The sequence below is a fragment of the Ceratotherium simum genome, chromosome 9, assembly GCF_057802395.1.
Source record: "Ceratotherium simum simum isolate JZ-2026a chromosome 9, ASM5780239v1, whole genome shotgun sequence".
Lineage (NCBI taxonomy): Eukaryota > Metazoa > Chordata > Mammalia > Perissodactyla > Rhinocerotidae > Ceratotherium > Ceratotherium simum.
In genome coordinates, this window is record NC_141908.1 from 78,517,998 (window position 1) to 78,533,977 (window position 15,980).

General features: G+C 35.0%; 1 protein-coding gene across 3 annotated transcripts in view; it reads left to right on the forward strand.

The window, feature by feature from the left end:
• BMPR2 (bone morphogenetic protein receptor type 2) overlaps positions 1–15,980 on the forward strand; it is a 192,472-nt gene that overhangs the window by 95,370 nt on the left and 81,122 nt on the right. For all 3 annotated transcript variants that reach the window (XM_014784748.2, XM_087435629.1, XM_087435630.1), the window contains exons 2-3: positions 10,035–10,205; positions 11,140–11,310. In XM_014784748.2, coding sequence (XP_014640234.1) covers positions 10,035–10,205; positions 11,140–11,310 — 342 coding nt within the window. The remainder of the gene's footprint in view (positions 1–10,034; positions 10,206–11,139; positions 11,311–15,980) is intronic.

Genomic DNA, 15,980 nt, shown 5'->3' on the forward strand with positions numbered 1-15,980 from the left:
GAAGTTTTTTTTTTTTAATTAATAAACTTTATTCAAAAAAATTTTTTTTTAATTTTATTTTTTGCTGAGGAAGATTTGCCCTGAGCTAATGTCTGTTGCTAATCTTCCTCTTTTTACTCGAGGAAGATTCGCCCTGAGCTGACATCTGTGCCAGTCTTCCTCTATTTTGTATGTGGGTCACTGCCACAGCATGGCTGCCAACAAGTGGTATAGGCCCCCACTCGAGAACCGAACCTGGGCCGCTGAAGTGAAGCATGCCAAACTTAACCACTAGGCCACAGGGCCAGCCCCTAAACTTTATTTTTCAGAGCAGTCTTAGGTTCACTCTTGGAATTGTATGTTCTATGGACAAATGTATAATAACGTGTATCCATCATTATTGTATCATACAGAATAGTTCCATTGCCCTAAAATATCCTCTGTGCTCTGCCCATTCATCCCTTCCTCTCCGCAACTCCTGGCAACCACTGATCTTTTTACTGTCTCCATAGTTTTGCCTTTTCTAGAATGTTGTGTAGTTGGAATCATACGGTATGTAGCCTTTTCAGATTGGCTTCTTTCACTTAGTAATATGCATTCAAGTTTCCTCCATGTTTTTTCATGGCTTGATAGCCCATTTCTTTTTAGTACTAATATTCCAAACAAAGACAGTTTTATGTCTTCCTTCCCAATCCATATACTTTTTATTTCCTTTTTTGTGTCTTATTTCATTAGCTAGGACTTCCAATATGATGTTAAAAAGAGTGATGAGAGGGAGCCTCCTAGCCTTGTTCCTGATCTTAGTGGGAAAAGCTTCAAGTTTCTCACCATTAAGTGTGTTAGCTGGAGGGGTTTTTTGGTAGATATTCTTTATCAAGTTGAGGAAGCCCTCCTCTGTTCCCAGTCAACTGAGAGTTTTTATCAGGAATGGTGTTGGATTTTACCAAATGCTTTTTCTGTACCTATTGATATGATCATGTGATTTTTTTGGAAGCCTGTTTATGTGATTGACTATATTAATTGATTTTCAAGTGTTGAACCAGCCTTGCATACGAGGGATAAATCTCACTTGGTTGTGGTGTATAATTCTTTTTATACATTGTTGGGTTTGATTTGCTAATATTTTGTCAATGATTTTTGCATCTATGTTCAAGTGAGATATTGATCTGTTTAGTTTTCTTTTCTTGTAATATCTTTGTTTGGTTTTGGCATTAGAGTAATGCTGGCCTTATCAATTGAATTAGGAAGTATTCCCACTGCTACTATCTTCTGAAAAACATTGTAGAGAACTGGTATGATTTCTTCCTTAAATATTTGGCAGAATTCACCAGTGAACCCACCTGGGCCTGACACTTTCTGTTTTGGAAGGTTATTAATTATTGATTCAATTTCTTTAATAGAGATAGCCCTATTCAGATTATCTATTTTTTCTTGTGTGAATTTGGGCAGATTGTGTCTTTCAAGGAATTGGTCGACTTCATTTAGGTTATCAAATTTGTGAACATAATGGCTGGCTCCATGGTGTAGTGGTTAAATTTGGCGCGCTCTGCTTCGGCGGCCTAGGTTCCTGATTAGGGATCCCGGGTGCGGACCTACACCACTTGTCAGCCATGCTTTGGTGGCAACACACATGCAAGATACAAGAAGATTGGCACAGGGCTAATCTTCCTCAAGCAAAAAAAAAAAAAGGAAAAGAGGAAAATTGGCAACGGATGTTAGCTCAGGGTTAATCTTCCTCAACAACAAAAAAAGAAAAAATTGTGAACATGGGGTTTTTCATAATATTCCTTTATTATCTTTTTTTTTTTTTTTTTGGTGAGGAAAATTGGTCCTGAGCTAACATCTGTTGCCAGTCTTCCTCTTTTTGCTTGAGGAAGATTGTCCCTGACCTAACATCTGTGCCAGTCTTCCTTTATTTTGTATGTGGGACACTGCCACAGCATGGCTTGATGAGCAGTGTGTAGGTCCACACCTGGGATCCAAACCTGCAAACCTCGGCCCACTGAAGCAGAGCACGCAAACTTAACTGCTATGCCACGGGGCCCGCCTCCCTTTATTATCTTTTTAATGTTCATGGGATCTGTACTAATATCCCCTCTTTCATTTCTGATATTAGTAATTTGTGTTTTCTCTTTGTTTCTTAGTTAGCCTGGCTAGAGGCTTATCAATTTTATTGATCTTTTCAAAGAACCAGCTTTTGGTTTTATTGATTTTTTTTTTTCCTATTGATTTCTTGTTTTCAATTTCATTGATTCCTGCCTTTTTTTTTTTTTTTTTTTTGTGAGGAAGACCCACCCTGAGCTAACATCCAATGCCAATCCTCCTCTTTTTTGCTGAGGAAGACTGGCCCTGGGCTAACATCCGTACCCATCTTCCTCTACTTTATATGGGACGCTGCCACAGCATGACTTAACAAGCAGTGCGTCGGTGCACACCCGGGATCCGAACCAGCGAACCCTGGGCTGCCGCAGCGGAGGGCATGCACTTAACCGCTTGCGCCACCAGGCCACCCCCCCCCCTTTTTTTTTTAGAATACAAATAAAATTTTATTGTACAAAGTTTTAGTATTTCTTTTCTTCTACTTGCTTTGGGTTTAATTTACCCTTCTTTTTATAGTTTCCTAAGATGAAGAAGTCCCTTTTTAAAATTCATATATATATAGAAGAGATTGACATATTAATCCATTAATACATATTAAATAATTGTCTGCATCTAATCGCTTTTAAAATTTAACTTTAAATTTACATAAATAAAATTTACTCTTTTTGGTATACAGTTTTATGAGTTTTGACAAATGTATAGTCATGTAGCTACCGCCCCAATTAAGATACAGAACATTTCCACCCCTCAGAAGTTCCCTTGTGGTACCACTTTATAATCAACTCCTCCCTCCCACCCGCACCAAATGTCTAGCAACTGCTGATCTATTCTGCATCCCTGTAGTTTTACCTTTCCAGAATATCATATAATGAATCATATAGTATATAACTTTTTGAGTCAGACTTCTTTCATTTAGTGTAATGTATTTGAAATTCATTCATGATGTTTCTTATGTCAATAGTTCATTCCTTTTTGTTGCTGTGTAATATTTGTTTATTCATTCTTCAGTTGAGGGATATTAGGATTATAATTTTGGGCCACTACAAATAAAGCCACTATAAGCATTCACATAAAAGTTTTTGTGTGAACTTAGATTTTCATTACATTTAGGTCAATACCTAGGAATGGGATTACTGGGTTAAATGGTGAGTGTATGTTTAACTTACAAGAAACTACCAAACTGTTTTCCACAGTAGCTGTACCATTTTGCACTTTCATCAGCAGTAGTATTCCCGTCTGTCTCAGCATGCTTGTTAGTACTTGGTGTTGTCAAGAGTTTTTGTTTTGTTTTTAAATTTTAGTCATTCTAGTAGGTGTGTAGAAGTATCTCATTGTAGTTTTAATTTGCATTTTTAATGTGAAATTCACATTTTTCATGTGAGAACTTATTTTCCAAATGCCTGTTCATTTTTAATGTAGAGAAGAGGAAATCAGAGATAAAGATAGATAGATCAATTTTGTCGTTGGCATGCTTCTAGGAAAAGCTGGCCAGCAGAAGTTTCCGCATTAAAGGGCTCTGGGTGTCCGGGCATCAGAAGGGAAAGAGGGCGCTTTGCCTGTTTGACCTTGTTACAAAGGACTAGTCTTTGTTTAAACAACAACAAAAACATCCCCAAACTGGAATCTCTCCTCTCAGATATTTAATGCCATAATTAACTGGTATTTATTTTACTGCATTTTACTTTGTTTATATGTAAGGAATACTATGTGAAATGTTCTTTATACCAAGATTCCATAGCACAAGCCTGTTTCTCCCAGTACTAGAACTACTTGGGCAGAGAAAGTTAGGGAGTTTGAATGCTTTGTAAGCTTTTAATAGACAAATGTATATGATGGGGCACAATGTATTCTCTTGGTAGAGCACATGGTCTTAATGTCAAGTTGCTTTTTTGCAGACACCATACTTTATTTTTCTAGAATATTATTCTTATTTTACTTTAAACAAAATTTCTATTAAAATTGAACATGTATGGGCCGGCCCCGTGACTTAGCGGTTAAGTGCGTGCGCTCCGTTGCAGGCGGCCCGGGTTTGGATCCCGGGCGCTCACAGACGCACTGCTTCTCCGGCCATGCTGAGGCCGCGTCCCACATACAGCAACTAGAAGAATGTGCAACTATGACATACAACTATCTACTGGGGCTTTGGGGGAAAAATAAATAAATAAATAAAATTAAAAATTGAACATGTACACAAATGTTCATATCAGTTTTATTTCTAATATACCAAAACTGGAAACTACCCAAATGACCTTAAAAGTGTGAAAAGTTAAAACAGATTATGGTAAATCCATGCCATGGAATACTTACTACTCCATAAAAAGTGATGAACTATTGATACATGCAATAACTTAGGTGAACCTCAAGGAAATTTTGCTGAGTGAGAAAAGCAAATCTCAAAAGAATGTGTACTGATGATTCTGTTATATAACAATCATGAAAAAACATAATTAATTATCAAGTTGGAGAACAGATTAGAGTTTGCTGTTGGTTAGAAACGGGAACGAAGTGATGGTGAGCCTAATGGGTTTCCATGAAGGAGTCTTATGACAGTACAGTCAAGTATTTTGATTGTGAATAGTATGTGACAGAATTGCATAGATTTACATTCACATACACAGATGAGTGCTTGAATAACTGCTGAAATCTGAATAAGCTCTATGGATTTGCTAATGTCAATTTCTTGGTTTTGAGACTGTACAGTGATTATATGGGATGTTCACATTGAGGAGAAAGGCATTGGACTTCCCTCTATATTTCTTTCCACTATGTATGCATCTATAATTAGTTTAAAAATAAAAATTTTTTAAATGTAAAAATAATTCAAAAGTACAGACACTTTTGTTTTTGAAATATATAAGTAATATATGAATATATTTTCCTGAAAATTTAAATAATGTAAGAATATTTGGTAAAAAGGGAAAAGGGCAAATAGTTAATATTTTCAGAGTAGCCATTTTTTCCCTCTCTCTCCTCCCCTCATAGAAGAAAATAAGTAGTATTTTTCAGTGTGTGCATAATGATGTTGCTGATTTACATCTATAATGACAGTTAACTGATGCAGACATGTTAAAACTATGCCATACCTTTACACTCTACTTTCTTGATAGCATTTTATCATGGAGTGGGAAATGCAAGACAGCTGAGTATTCCAGACATGCCGCATCTGTTCCTGGGAATTAAATGCTGTATTTGATTAGCAAATACTGATCCAGGAAGCATATGTAAACAGAAAATGATTATTGTATTCTCAGTAATTTGGCTATATATGTTGGGGAAAATATGATGTTGCCTCTACACCCAGACTAATTTTACAGCTTCATTTATCATAGAGTGGTAGAAGACTAGATGATTATTGCCTAGATATTTTAACCTTTGAATGGGAATATGACATTGAGTACAATATATGTAGATATGAAAACTGTCTGCCCTGTTGGAGACTAGTGCTATATAAAATGAGTTAAATACTGATCTTGCTCTAGGAACAAGTGAAGTCAGCTTCCAGATTGGTGGGGGAGATACATGTGAGAACAGATAAAATATTATGCCATGTAATGCTAAAATAGTTATGAGTTAAGAGCTTTGGGAGTGCAGAGAAAGCACATCATTTAACTGTCTGCAGACTTCACTGAAGAGCAGGAAAAATAGCTTTCTGGATATGGGGAACGTTATACGTAAAGGTCAGGAAAGGCCTTGGCGTATTAGTGTGGTGGACACCGGGAATGGAGGAATGGGATGAATAGCAAGAGGTCGATTGGGTCCCGGGGCTGACTTACCCATTAGGCACAGTAGGCACAGGGCCTAGGGCCCACAGTGTTTCTGAAGGCCCGTGAAAAGGTTTTAATTTCTTTTAAAAATCAGAAGGAAAAGAACTTTTAGATTGAAGAAAATGTTTTAATATCTAGTTTTAATATATTGTCTTTATACCAACACAGTTGTAAAATATAATTTTTAATATTTTTTTGTGGAGGAAGGGGCCCATGAACACAGGTTCCTAGGGCCCACAGAGGTGATCATGCAGCCTTCTTAGGTCTTGATCATGAAGGGCCTTATATGTTAACTGAAGAGTCTGGATTTAATTCCAGGAGCATCAGGGAGCTAACAGATTTTAAGCATGATCAGCTTTTGTGAAGATGCCTCTGTCAGCAGTTTGGATGAGACTATTTCCAGTTTAATTATGTTAGTAGTTATGTTAATCAAAATTGTTTTAGTGCTTATTATAACCAAATATCACCTGTTTAAAATGAGGAGAGCAATTTTTTTAAGACCTATGTTTAATCACTGTACCTGGTTAAGGATGTCCTTTAAAAGAGCTAATTAATTGACCATACTTGACTGATCAAAATTTGTCGAGCTGTTGACAAATTTAGAACACCTACATGTAAATGATCAAGTCTCTGTATGTAATCTGTGACAGGATACTGCTAGGCTATAGTGTTTCTCATTGTATTCTTTGTTTCATCCCTACTTTTCCTGCGTTATTTATGAATTCAAAACTTTATACAGAGATATTGCTGAGACTGATTTTAACAAATAGCATTTAAAAAGCTAGAAACAATGGATGTAAAATCCATTTTATAAAATGGATTTTTCTTTGTTTCGACCAGGGAATTCTTGCTAGATCATTATATTATTATTAGAATTTATATTATATTAGAATTTGCTGAATCATAATTGGAAAGAGTTACTCTTAAAATAGCAAATTACAGTTGGCCTATACGATTGCCACTGACATAAAATGATTCCTAAAAAGTAGGCTGAAGTTATTTTAAGAAAAAAAATTATTTAGTGAAAACCGAGGGAAATTAAAAATAGGATTCATTCGCCTCCAATTGTACATTTATTGCTTTGATAATCAGTTCAGCTTAGTTGGGGGCGGAGAGAGGAGGAGAAGGAGACACAGGGGAGGTTAGGTTTGTTTGTTTGTTTTGTCTTCTATAAGGAGAATTTTAGATTTCAGTTGTCAAATTATTTAATAATGGCACTAAAAAATTTACACATGTTCAGGCCTTTAGCTACTTTTCAGTTGTGAAGGAAATCCAGGAAGAGCAAAAATACTCATTTTGCATCTATTCTTTCACAAGGGTATACCTTTTCTTTTTATTTTTAAATTGAATAAGGCACTTATTTATTTATGATCTATCTACTTCAAGGTACAGTTAGATCCCTATTCATTAACTTAGTATTCAATACAAAATTCTAGTCAAAATGGATAACAGAAGAAGAGGAGAGAAAAAAATTACGATATCTTGGTTATGGAAAACTAGAGATATTAAATTCATAAACTCATTCTGACCTTTCTAACAATCAAGACAAAAAGGGAAACAGAGTGGGTTGTGTAACTTCAATATCTGGTAGTCGGTAAGAAGCACTTAACCTGAGTCATGAAATGGGGTGGAACAGGGAAAAGAAATTATGCCTCATAGATAGATATGCTTTTTCAGACCTATATTATAGAATTTTTGTTTGTAGTTTGAATCTTTTAAGTATAGATCTTTGTGTTGTATATGTACTTTATATATAGAAATATATTTGATTTTAATCTTCACAATAATTTGTTAAAGTTTTCAGGTTAGGGGATAATCTAAGGAAATACTGGTGTTAAATGTGCAAGATAATCTAGTAATATAATTAAGCTTGTCATTAAAGGAATTTGAATATGTGACAACATGTGGTAAAAATATGGTAGAATCATAATTAGGCTAATGTCCTAGAATTAGTTTTTATAAGTAGACCGTACTATGTTTTTTGGCCATTTAATTGATATTAGTAAATATCTTCTAGAAGACTGCCTGAAGTGGTTTTAAATTGTGGAAATCAAGTCACATTTATTTTTCAGTAATTACCATCTTTGATTGCTGAATTTGGAAATTACTGTCTGTCTCCAAACAGACTACATAAGATGCTTGAGGGGTAGAACTCTATATTTCCTACTTGTGAACCCCCTATTTGCCTAGCCCAATACTTCGAAGGTGCTTTCTGCTGTATTAAATATGGCAGTCATGTGTCTAAATGGGCTTGGACACACAGTTGTTGGCTCTTTCATTTGTTCTCCAGATTTTGGTCCTTAGTTTTTTAGGTTCGGAAACATTTTAATAAATCAGCTCCAGTGCTAAGGTGCTAGTGAATTAAGCCGTACTAAATAAGATACACACCCAAAATAAAGAAATAAATCAGAAGCCATGAGGAGTACATTGGCTGATTGTATTAGACTCTTGTTATTCTGGCTAGTCAAACACATTAGGAAAGTCTAAGAAACCAAATAAAGATCAGCTGTTGCTTTCAATAACCTTTTACTTCTTTGGTATTCTCAGCACTGGTGTAAATAGTTGTTAGCTGATAAATTATGTGGCAAATGTTCTATCGAAATTAGTTAAATCAGATTATGTATGTGGAGAAAGACTGATTGGCATTGAAAGTACATTGGGTTCTCTCTTTAGTATAAGGGATTATTGGGCATTTTTTTCTTCTGGCTATTATATTGTTATTTTTAATTTTAATAATGGAAAGTAATTTTTCCCACTAATAGCCTTAGTTTTTTTATTAAGGTATAGTTTATATACCATGAAATTCACTCTTTTTTTTGTGTGTGTGGGGAAGATCAGCCCTGAGCTAACATCCATGCTAATCCTCCTCTTTTTGCTGAGGAAGACCAGCTCTGAGCTAACATCTATTGCCAATCCTCCTCCGTTTTTTTTCCCCAAAGCCCCAGTAGATAGTTGTGTGTCATAGTTGCACATCCTTCTAGTTGCTCTATGTGGGACGCAGCCTCAGCATGGCCGGAGAAGTGGTGCATCCGTGCGCACCCAGGATCCGAACCCGGGCCGCCAGTAGCAGAGCGCGTGCGCACTTAACCGCTAAGCCACAGGGCAGGCCCTGAAATTCACTCATTTTAAGTGAACAATTCTTTTTTTTATAAAATTACAGAATTGTGCAACCATTACCACAATCTGATTTTATAATTTTATTTATTTTTCCCCCAAAGCCCCAGTAGATAGTTGTATGTCATAGTTGCACATCCTTCTAGTTGCTGTATGTGGGACGCGGCCTCAGCATGGCTGGAGAAGCGGTGCGTCGGTGTGCGTCCGGGATCCAAACCCAGGCCGCCGGCAGCGGAGTGCGCGCACTTAACCACTAAGCAACGGGGCCGGCCCCACAATCTGATTTTAGAACATTTCCATCTCCCCAAAAAGAAACCATGTACCCATTTGTAGTCACTCTCTTCATCCTTCGTTTGCCATGCCTAATGATGTATCTTTAGTTTTCCACAACTGGCTGTAAAATATGATAAAGTGAGTACTGTAGAATTTCTCAAAATTATTCAGCCCTCTAAGTTTGTTAATTTGTTTATTTTAAAGGCTTGATAATTAGAGCAGGGACTTTTTTTGATGATATTTCTTTATTTGGACACCAAAATTATTTAATAGGAGAAAGAATGGTAAGAATAATTTATGTAAGAGAGGATTGCTTTTGGGAAATGAGTTTTCAAGTTTGCTTCTTGTTTAGATGTTACAAATTAATTATTGAACAAAAAGAAGTTATTGAATAAATATAAAATTACAAATTTATTCAAGCTTTTTTAGAGATTTAATAGGGAAATTTACAATGCCATCCAAAAAGACTCTAAGATTTTAAGGGGCCAGCCTGGTGGTGTAGTGGTTAAGTTCATGCGCTCCACTTTGGCGGTCAGGGGTTCGCGGGTTCGGATCCTGGGCGTGGACCTACACCGCTCATCAAGCCATGCTGTGGTGGTGGTGTCCCACATACAAAATAGAGGAAGATTGGCACAGATGTTAGTTCAGGGATGATCTTCCTCAAGCAAAAAGAGGAAGATTGGCAACAGATGTTAGCTCAGGGCCAATCTTGCTCACCAAAAAAAGACTCTAAGATTTTATATAATAATGTTTTACAAAGATTATCATAAAATTAATGTCATTCTTTTATTTCCTTTATTTTAGCTTCTCAGAATCAAGAACGTCTATGTGCATTTAAAGATCCATATCAACAAGACCTTGGGATAGGCGAGAGTCGAATCTCTCATGAAAATGGAACAATATTATGTTCAAAAGGTAGTACCTGCTATGGCCTTTGGGAGAAATCAAAAGGGGACATAAATCTCGTAAAACAAGGCAAGTAATACTTTTCTTACCTGAGGTAACTTTGTTTCATACAATTGAAGTTTGTTCAAAAAGGTTGTGGAGGTATATTAAAACCCTCTCTAGGAAAACAGTAAATTTAAAAGTATATATCCATGTATATATTCACCCACAAGCCCCAAATTTGTAAAGGGTAATTGATTTTTTTTTTCAAAATTAGGATAATACTATATAAACAATTTCATACTCAATTTTTCCTTTCTTAAATTATATCATGACCATTTTCCCATGTCTTTAAATATTATTTGAAAACATTTTTAACCTCTGCCGATATTTAACATTTAACCAATAATCATTGCATACATACATCACACTTTACTTACACAGTATTCTGCGGTTGGACATGATGTTGTTTTCTGGTTTTCACTGAAATACATAATGCTTCAGTGAACATCTTTGAATGTAAATCTTTGATTTTATCTGATTATTTCCTTGTGATAGATTCCTCGAACTAGAATTATTAGATTGTAAAACATGAATATTTTAAAGGCTCTTCGTAAAAGTTACCACGTGGCTGTCTAGAAATGCTATGTACATTTACATTCCCTCCAGCAGTGGATGAAAGTGTTACTGACTCCTTGTTATGATAGTAATATTATTTTTAAACTTGGAACAATTTAATAGATAGACAAAAATGAAATATTACTGTTGCTTTAATAATAATTTTTAGGTTAATGATGAAGTTAAACATTTTGTTGGTGGATTTTTTCCCCATGAAATACCTGTTTACACTTTGCCATTTTTCTGTTGTTTAAAAATGTGTATTCCCTATCAATTTGCAAGAGTGTTTTATAACTTATATGTACTTACTCTGTCACATTGATTGCAATTATTTCTTAGTTGTTTTCCTTTTAGTTTTGTTTATTGTGTTGACTCCTATCTTGTTTACATTAATATTGATTTGTAGGATGTTGGTCTCACATTGGAGATCCCCAGGAGTGTCATTATGAAGAATGTGTAGTAACTACCACTCCTCCGTCAATTCAGAATGGAACATACCGTTTCTGCTGCTGTAGCACAGACTTGTGTAATGTCAACTTTACTGAGAATTTTCCACCTCCCGACACAACACCACTCAGTAAGTAGTTAAAGTAACTTACTTTTCCTTTTAATTCCTTTCTCCAAAGATTTGCAAAATTTAAAAATATATAAAAACATTCAGGTTTGGCAGGAATGAGAGAGAATTCCAGCATCATGAGACTACATCTAGCTAACATCTGAAATCCAAAAGAGGTACACCAGGATTTCTAAGGTATTGGTATATTACTAAATGAGTTTGAATCAAAATATAGTACTTTCCAACCCCTATGGAGGGGAGTTTGGCGATATTAAGAAAACTACGTGTGTGCTTTACTCTTTAACCCAGCATTCCCATTTGTAGGAATTTGTCTTGAAGATACACCTCCAATAGTACAAAAATACATATGCATGGAGTTATCTATTACAGTATTATTTGTAACTGCATAATATTGGAAACTACCTAAATGTCCAAGAATAGAAGATTAGTTGAAATAAACTATGGTACATACATGTAATGGAGTACTAACTATACAGCTGTAAGAAACAAATGAGTAAGATCTCTATGAAATGATATTGAGTGATTTCTAGAGATGATATTAGGAGAATAAAAAGCATATATAGTATGCTATCTTTTGTGTAAGACAGAAAGCTTATCTTTACAAAAATAAACAAAGAAAGGATTAACCAGAAAATAACAAAGTTGGTTACTTACAAGGGATGGAGGGAATGGAGCAGAAGGGGTACAGGAAGGAGCGATAGTCCTCTGAGTATAGCTTTTTGTATGACTTCTGGAATCATGTGACTATTCTACATATGCAAAAAGTGAAATTAAATCAGGAAGGATGGGAAGGGGGAAAAACCCCAAATTGAAAGCAAACTGAAATAAATGAGCCCCAATTGTATTTCACATAAATATCATAATCACACTTAAGGGAAAAAGAAAGAACTAATCTGAGGATTTTGCAAAACACAGTATTTGAGTATATATACTCTTTTGGGTGAGATGGGATGTAAGAGATGGGAGAATTGCAAACAAATACTGAACTCTTTTTAGAAGGTTTGTCTTTTAGTAGTGTGGACAAAGCAATTCGGAAACAATTGTAAATGTATTATATTATAGGATTAAGAAAATGAGTATATGCGTTGATGTTCTTGGGAGCCAGTGTTCTTACTGAAGGAATAGGGACATGCAGTTATAAACGGGGGAAAACAAGAGAATCCTATAGGAATAGATTGTAATGCAAAGTATCAGTATGGACTTATGACTTTAAAAATATGCGTATGTATGCGTTACGTGCATGTGTGTGTGGCCGCGTATACATGTTTCTGTATATATTTGTATATCTTTATATACGTGTGTTTGTGTTTGTATATATAAGTATATATATACCTACATATGCTTCTTAAGCTCTAATTGTTGAAGCAAAAGCACCCCAATAGAAGTGAGCAAATGTAATGCCCAGATTTAGTTTCTAATACCATTCCCCACTCAAAGGAACTGAGGCTCCTTGGAAAAACGACTTATTCTAGAACTGGAGCAGGATAGGTGCAAGATAAGCCTGAAACATCTCTTAATACTAGAAAGTGAGGAAAGAAGTGCCCAAAAATAGGATGGAGACTTGTCGCAAGGACAAATTAGCCAGCTTGAAGGAACTCCCACCGGCTAAATTTGGGACTGAGTGCTAAAAAGTACAGTAATAAATTGTAAACCATTAGAGGGAAAATGAATACATGAGTCTATGCCAATAGCAGAGAAGGGAGAAGAGAGGACACTTGTTTATAGTAGAATGCCAAGTACCAACTGGTAAATATAAGAGTGCTGGAGTTGAAAAATTATCATTCTGCAGTCATAATGGTGAGGGTTGGATCAGGCAAGAATCATCAAAAGATCCTAAATCTAGGGCCAGTTTCAATAAGGAGCCAGGATATTTGCATTGTTTCAAATTGTCTCCCACATATTGCAGGGGAAAAATTAGTAATTATAAAGTGAGGAAATCGAACAACACTTTGACCAGGTGATCAAGATTAACATCATTAATAAAGGGTAGATGGACATCCATGATACCCTGAGAAGGACATGGTATCTGGGCAAGAATACATAACCTGAATGTAATCATGTACGAACATCAGGCAAACCATAAGTTAGGAATGTTCTATTACAAAAAGGGGATTTGTATTCTTCAAAACTGTCAATGTCGGGGCCAGCCTGGTGGCGTTAGTGGTTGGGTTCGCGCACTCTGCTTCGGTGGCCTGGAGTTCGCAGGTTCGGATCCCAGGCGCAGACCTACACACCACTTATCAAGCCATGCTGTGGCGTCATCCCACATAGAAAGTAGAGGAAGGTTGGCACAGATGTTAGCTCAGGGACAGTCTTCCTCAAGCAAAAAGAGGAAGATTGGCAACAGATGTTAGCTCAGAGCCAACCTTCCTCACATACACACACACAAAAGTCAATGTCATATAAGAAAAAGAGACTGTAGGAAAGATCTAGATTAAAGGAGGCTAGAAAAACTTAACTAAGCAGTACCTAACTCTCCTATACTGGATGTGAAAAATGTGACAAAGGACATTGTTAGGCCAATTGACAAAATAGATGATTAAAAAATTGTTTCAATGTTAAATTTACTGAGGCTGATAATGGTGCTATAGTTATATAAGAGCATTCCATATTCTTAGGAAATACTCTGAGAAGTATTTAGAAGTAAAGGGCCATGATGTATGTGTATAACCTTCCCTGAAATGGTTCAAAAAAAGATTATCTACGTGAGTGTGTGCATGCCTGTGTGCCTGCATGTGTGTGTGTGTATGTGTGTGTATCTGTGTGTGAAGAGAGAGAATGATAAAGCAAATGGGGTAAAATGGTAACAATAAGTGAATCTGGTAAAGATATATGGGTATTCTTTGTACTGTTTCTATTTTTGCAACTATTCTGTAAGTTTAAAATTATTTCCAAATAAAAAATTTTAAAAATTAAAAATATATATTCTTTCTTGAAATGTAGCACTTCTCAGGAATTCTCTCTGTCAACAGATTTTATCAGTCCATACTCTAAGATCTTCAGTTCTGGGTTAGTTCCTTTGATTTGTTGATGAAATACTAAACTGAAAGCGGTAGGAAGTTTTTTCATGTAGTTTTGTCTACTCAACGCCATTAGCTTTTATTACGAAGTTATACTGAGTTGGCTACATTTATTTTCCACAAACAAGCAAACAAACAAAACAAGGTCTCAATTTTCTCTTGTACGTCTAGCTAGATGAAAGAGGAGAAGTGAATTTGTGCATAAGTTCCTTTCAAAGATCTTTACAGCTACGTTTCAGATTGTTGCCTAGATATCTTGGTTTACTGTACTCTTTGGAACCAAAACCAGGAGTATCGGCAACTAGGAATCAGTAATATTATACCAATAAAAAGGGGAAGTGTTTTAAGTCAAGTGCTCTAATTTAGGAGCATTAACCTAATTTATATATTTTGTTCTTCAAACAAAACAATGAGGTAAATTCAAAGTCAGCAAACAAGATGAATATTGGCTTTTGCATTAATCTCAAGAAAAATAACCACTATTATACAGAATGTCAGACATTAAGTCTGTAAATATGTGCTTGACCAAAGTAGAAATAGCTTTAAGTGTTGAAGTTTAAAGAAATTAATTAAAATAGAAAATTAAGAAGCAGAACTTTTTGTTTATGGTCATATAATAATACATCAGTAGCAAGTTTGGTAATGGTGATTTTTTTTCTCTTTTAAAATTTTTCATTATAAAAATACCATTTATTGAATATTTAACGTAAGTATTCATCAAATAAAAACATTTACATATGTTTAAAAGTTACTAAAAACATGATGCAAACTTACCAAAGATAGAGAAGGCAGATAGTTGGGGTGACTGTTGATGGGGGAGGTTACCTGTTATTCTTATGCTTTTGTATTGTTTGAATCTTTAACATGAGAAAATATTTGTGTATTCCTTGTATAAGAAAATATTAAAGGAATACTTGCTTGTTAATTTAGAAAAATGGAAAAATGAGATAAGTGGAAAGGAGAAAAATAATCTTTAATAATCTCTACACCCATATACAACCATTGTTAATATTTTTAATGTTTATTTCCAGTCTTTTCTCTTTAATTTTTGTATAGTTGTGTTAGTGATACAAATACATTTTGGATCCTGCTTTTTTAACATAATATAATAAGTATTTTACAGGTTATTGTGTATGTCATAGTCATCAGTTTTAATATTTGTATAATATTCCATTAACTATATATTTTCTTTATCCATTTCCTTGGCTTTGGACATTTAGGCTGTTTCTAGTTTTTTATTAAATGAACATCTTTGTATATATAGCATTATATTAAATTATAATTCCTGGAATTGTCATTTCTATATCAAATAGTAACAGTATTAAAAGTTCCTCATACATTGTCAGATTGCTTTTCCAGTGGTTGAAACAGTTCACATTCCCATCAGTGATATACTGGAGGGCATATTCATCATATCTTTATCAGCATTAGTATTATTAAAATAAAACTTGGCTGAGATCATTTTGAAAAATACTTTTGCATTGTTTTTATTAGTGAGGTTCACGTTTTTTGTTTGTTTTCTATATTCATTGTCCATTTCTAATATTTTTTCTCAATAATGAAGCTAACTAGTTTTGAGAAAAATGATTTAAAACAGTCTGAAATCTAGCCATTTCATCCCTTCCTTGTCAGTTTCTGTTGATACCATAG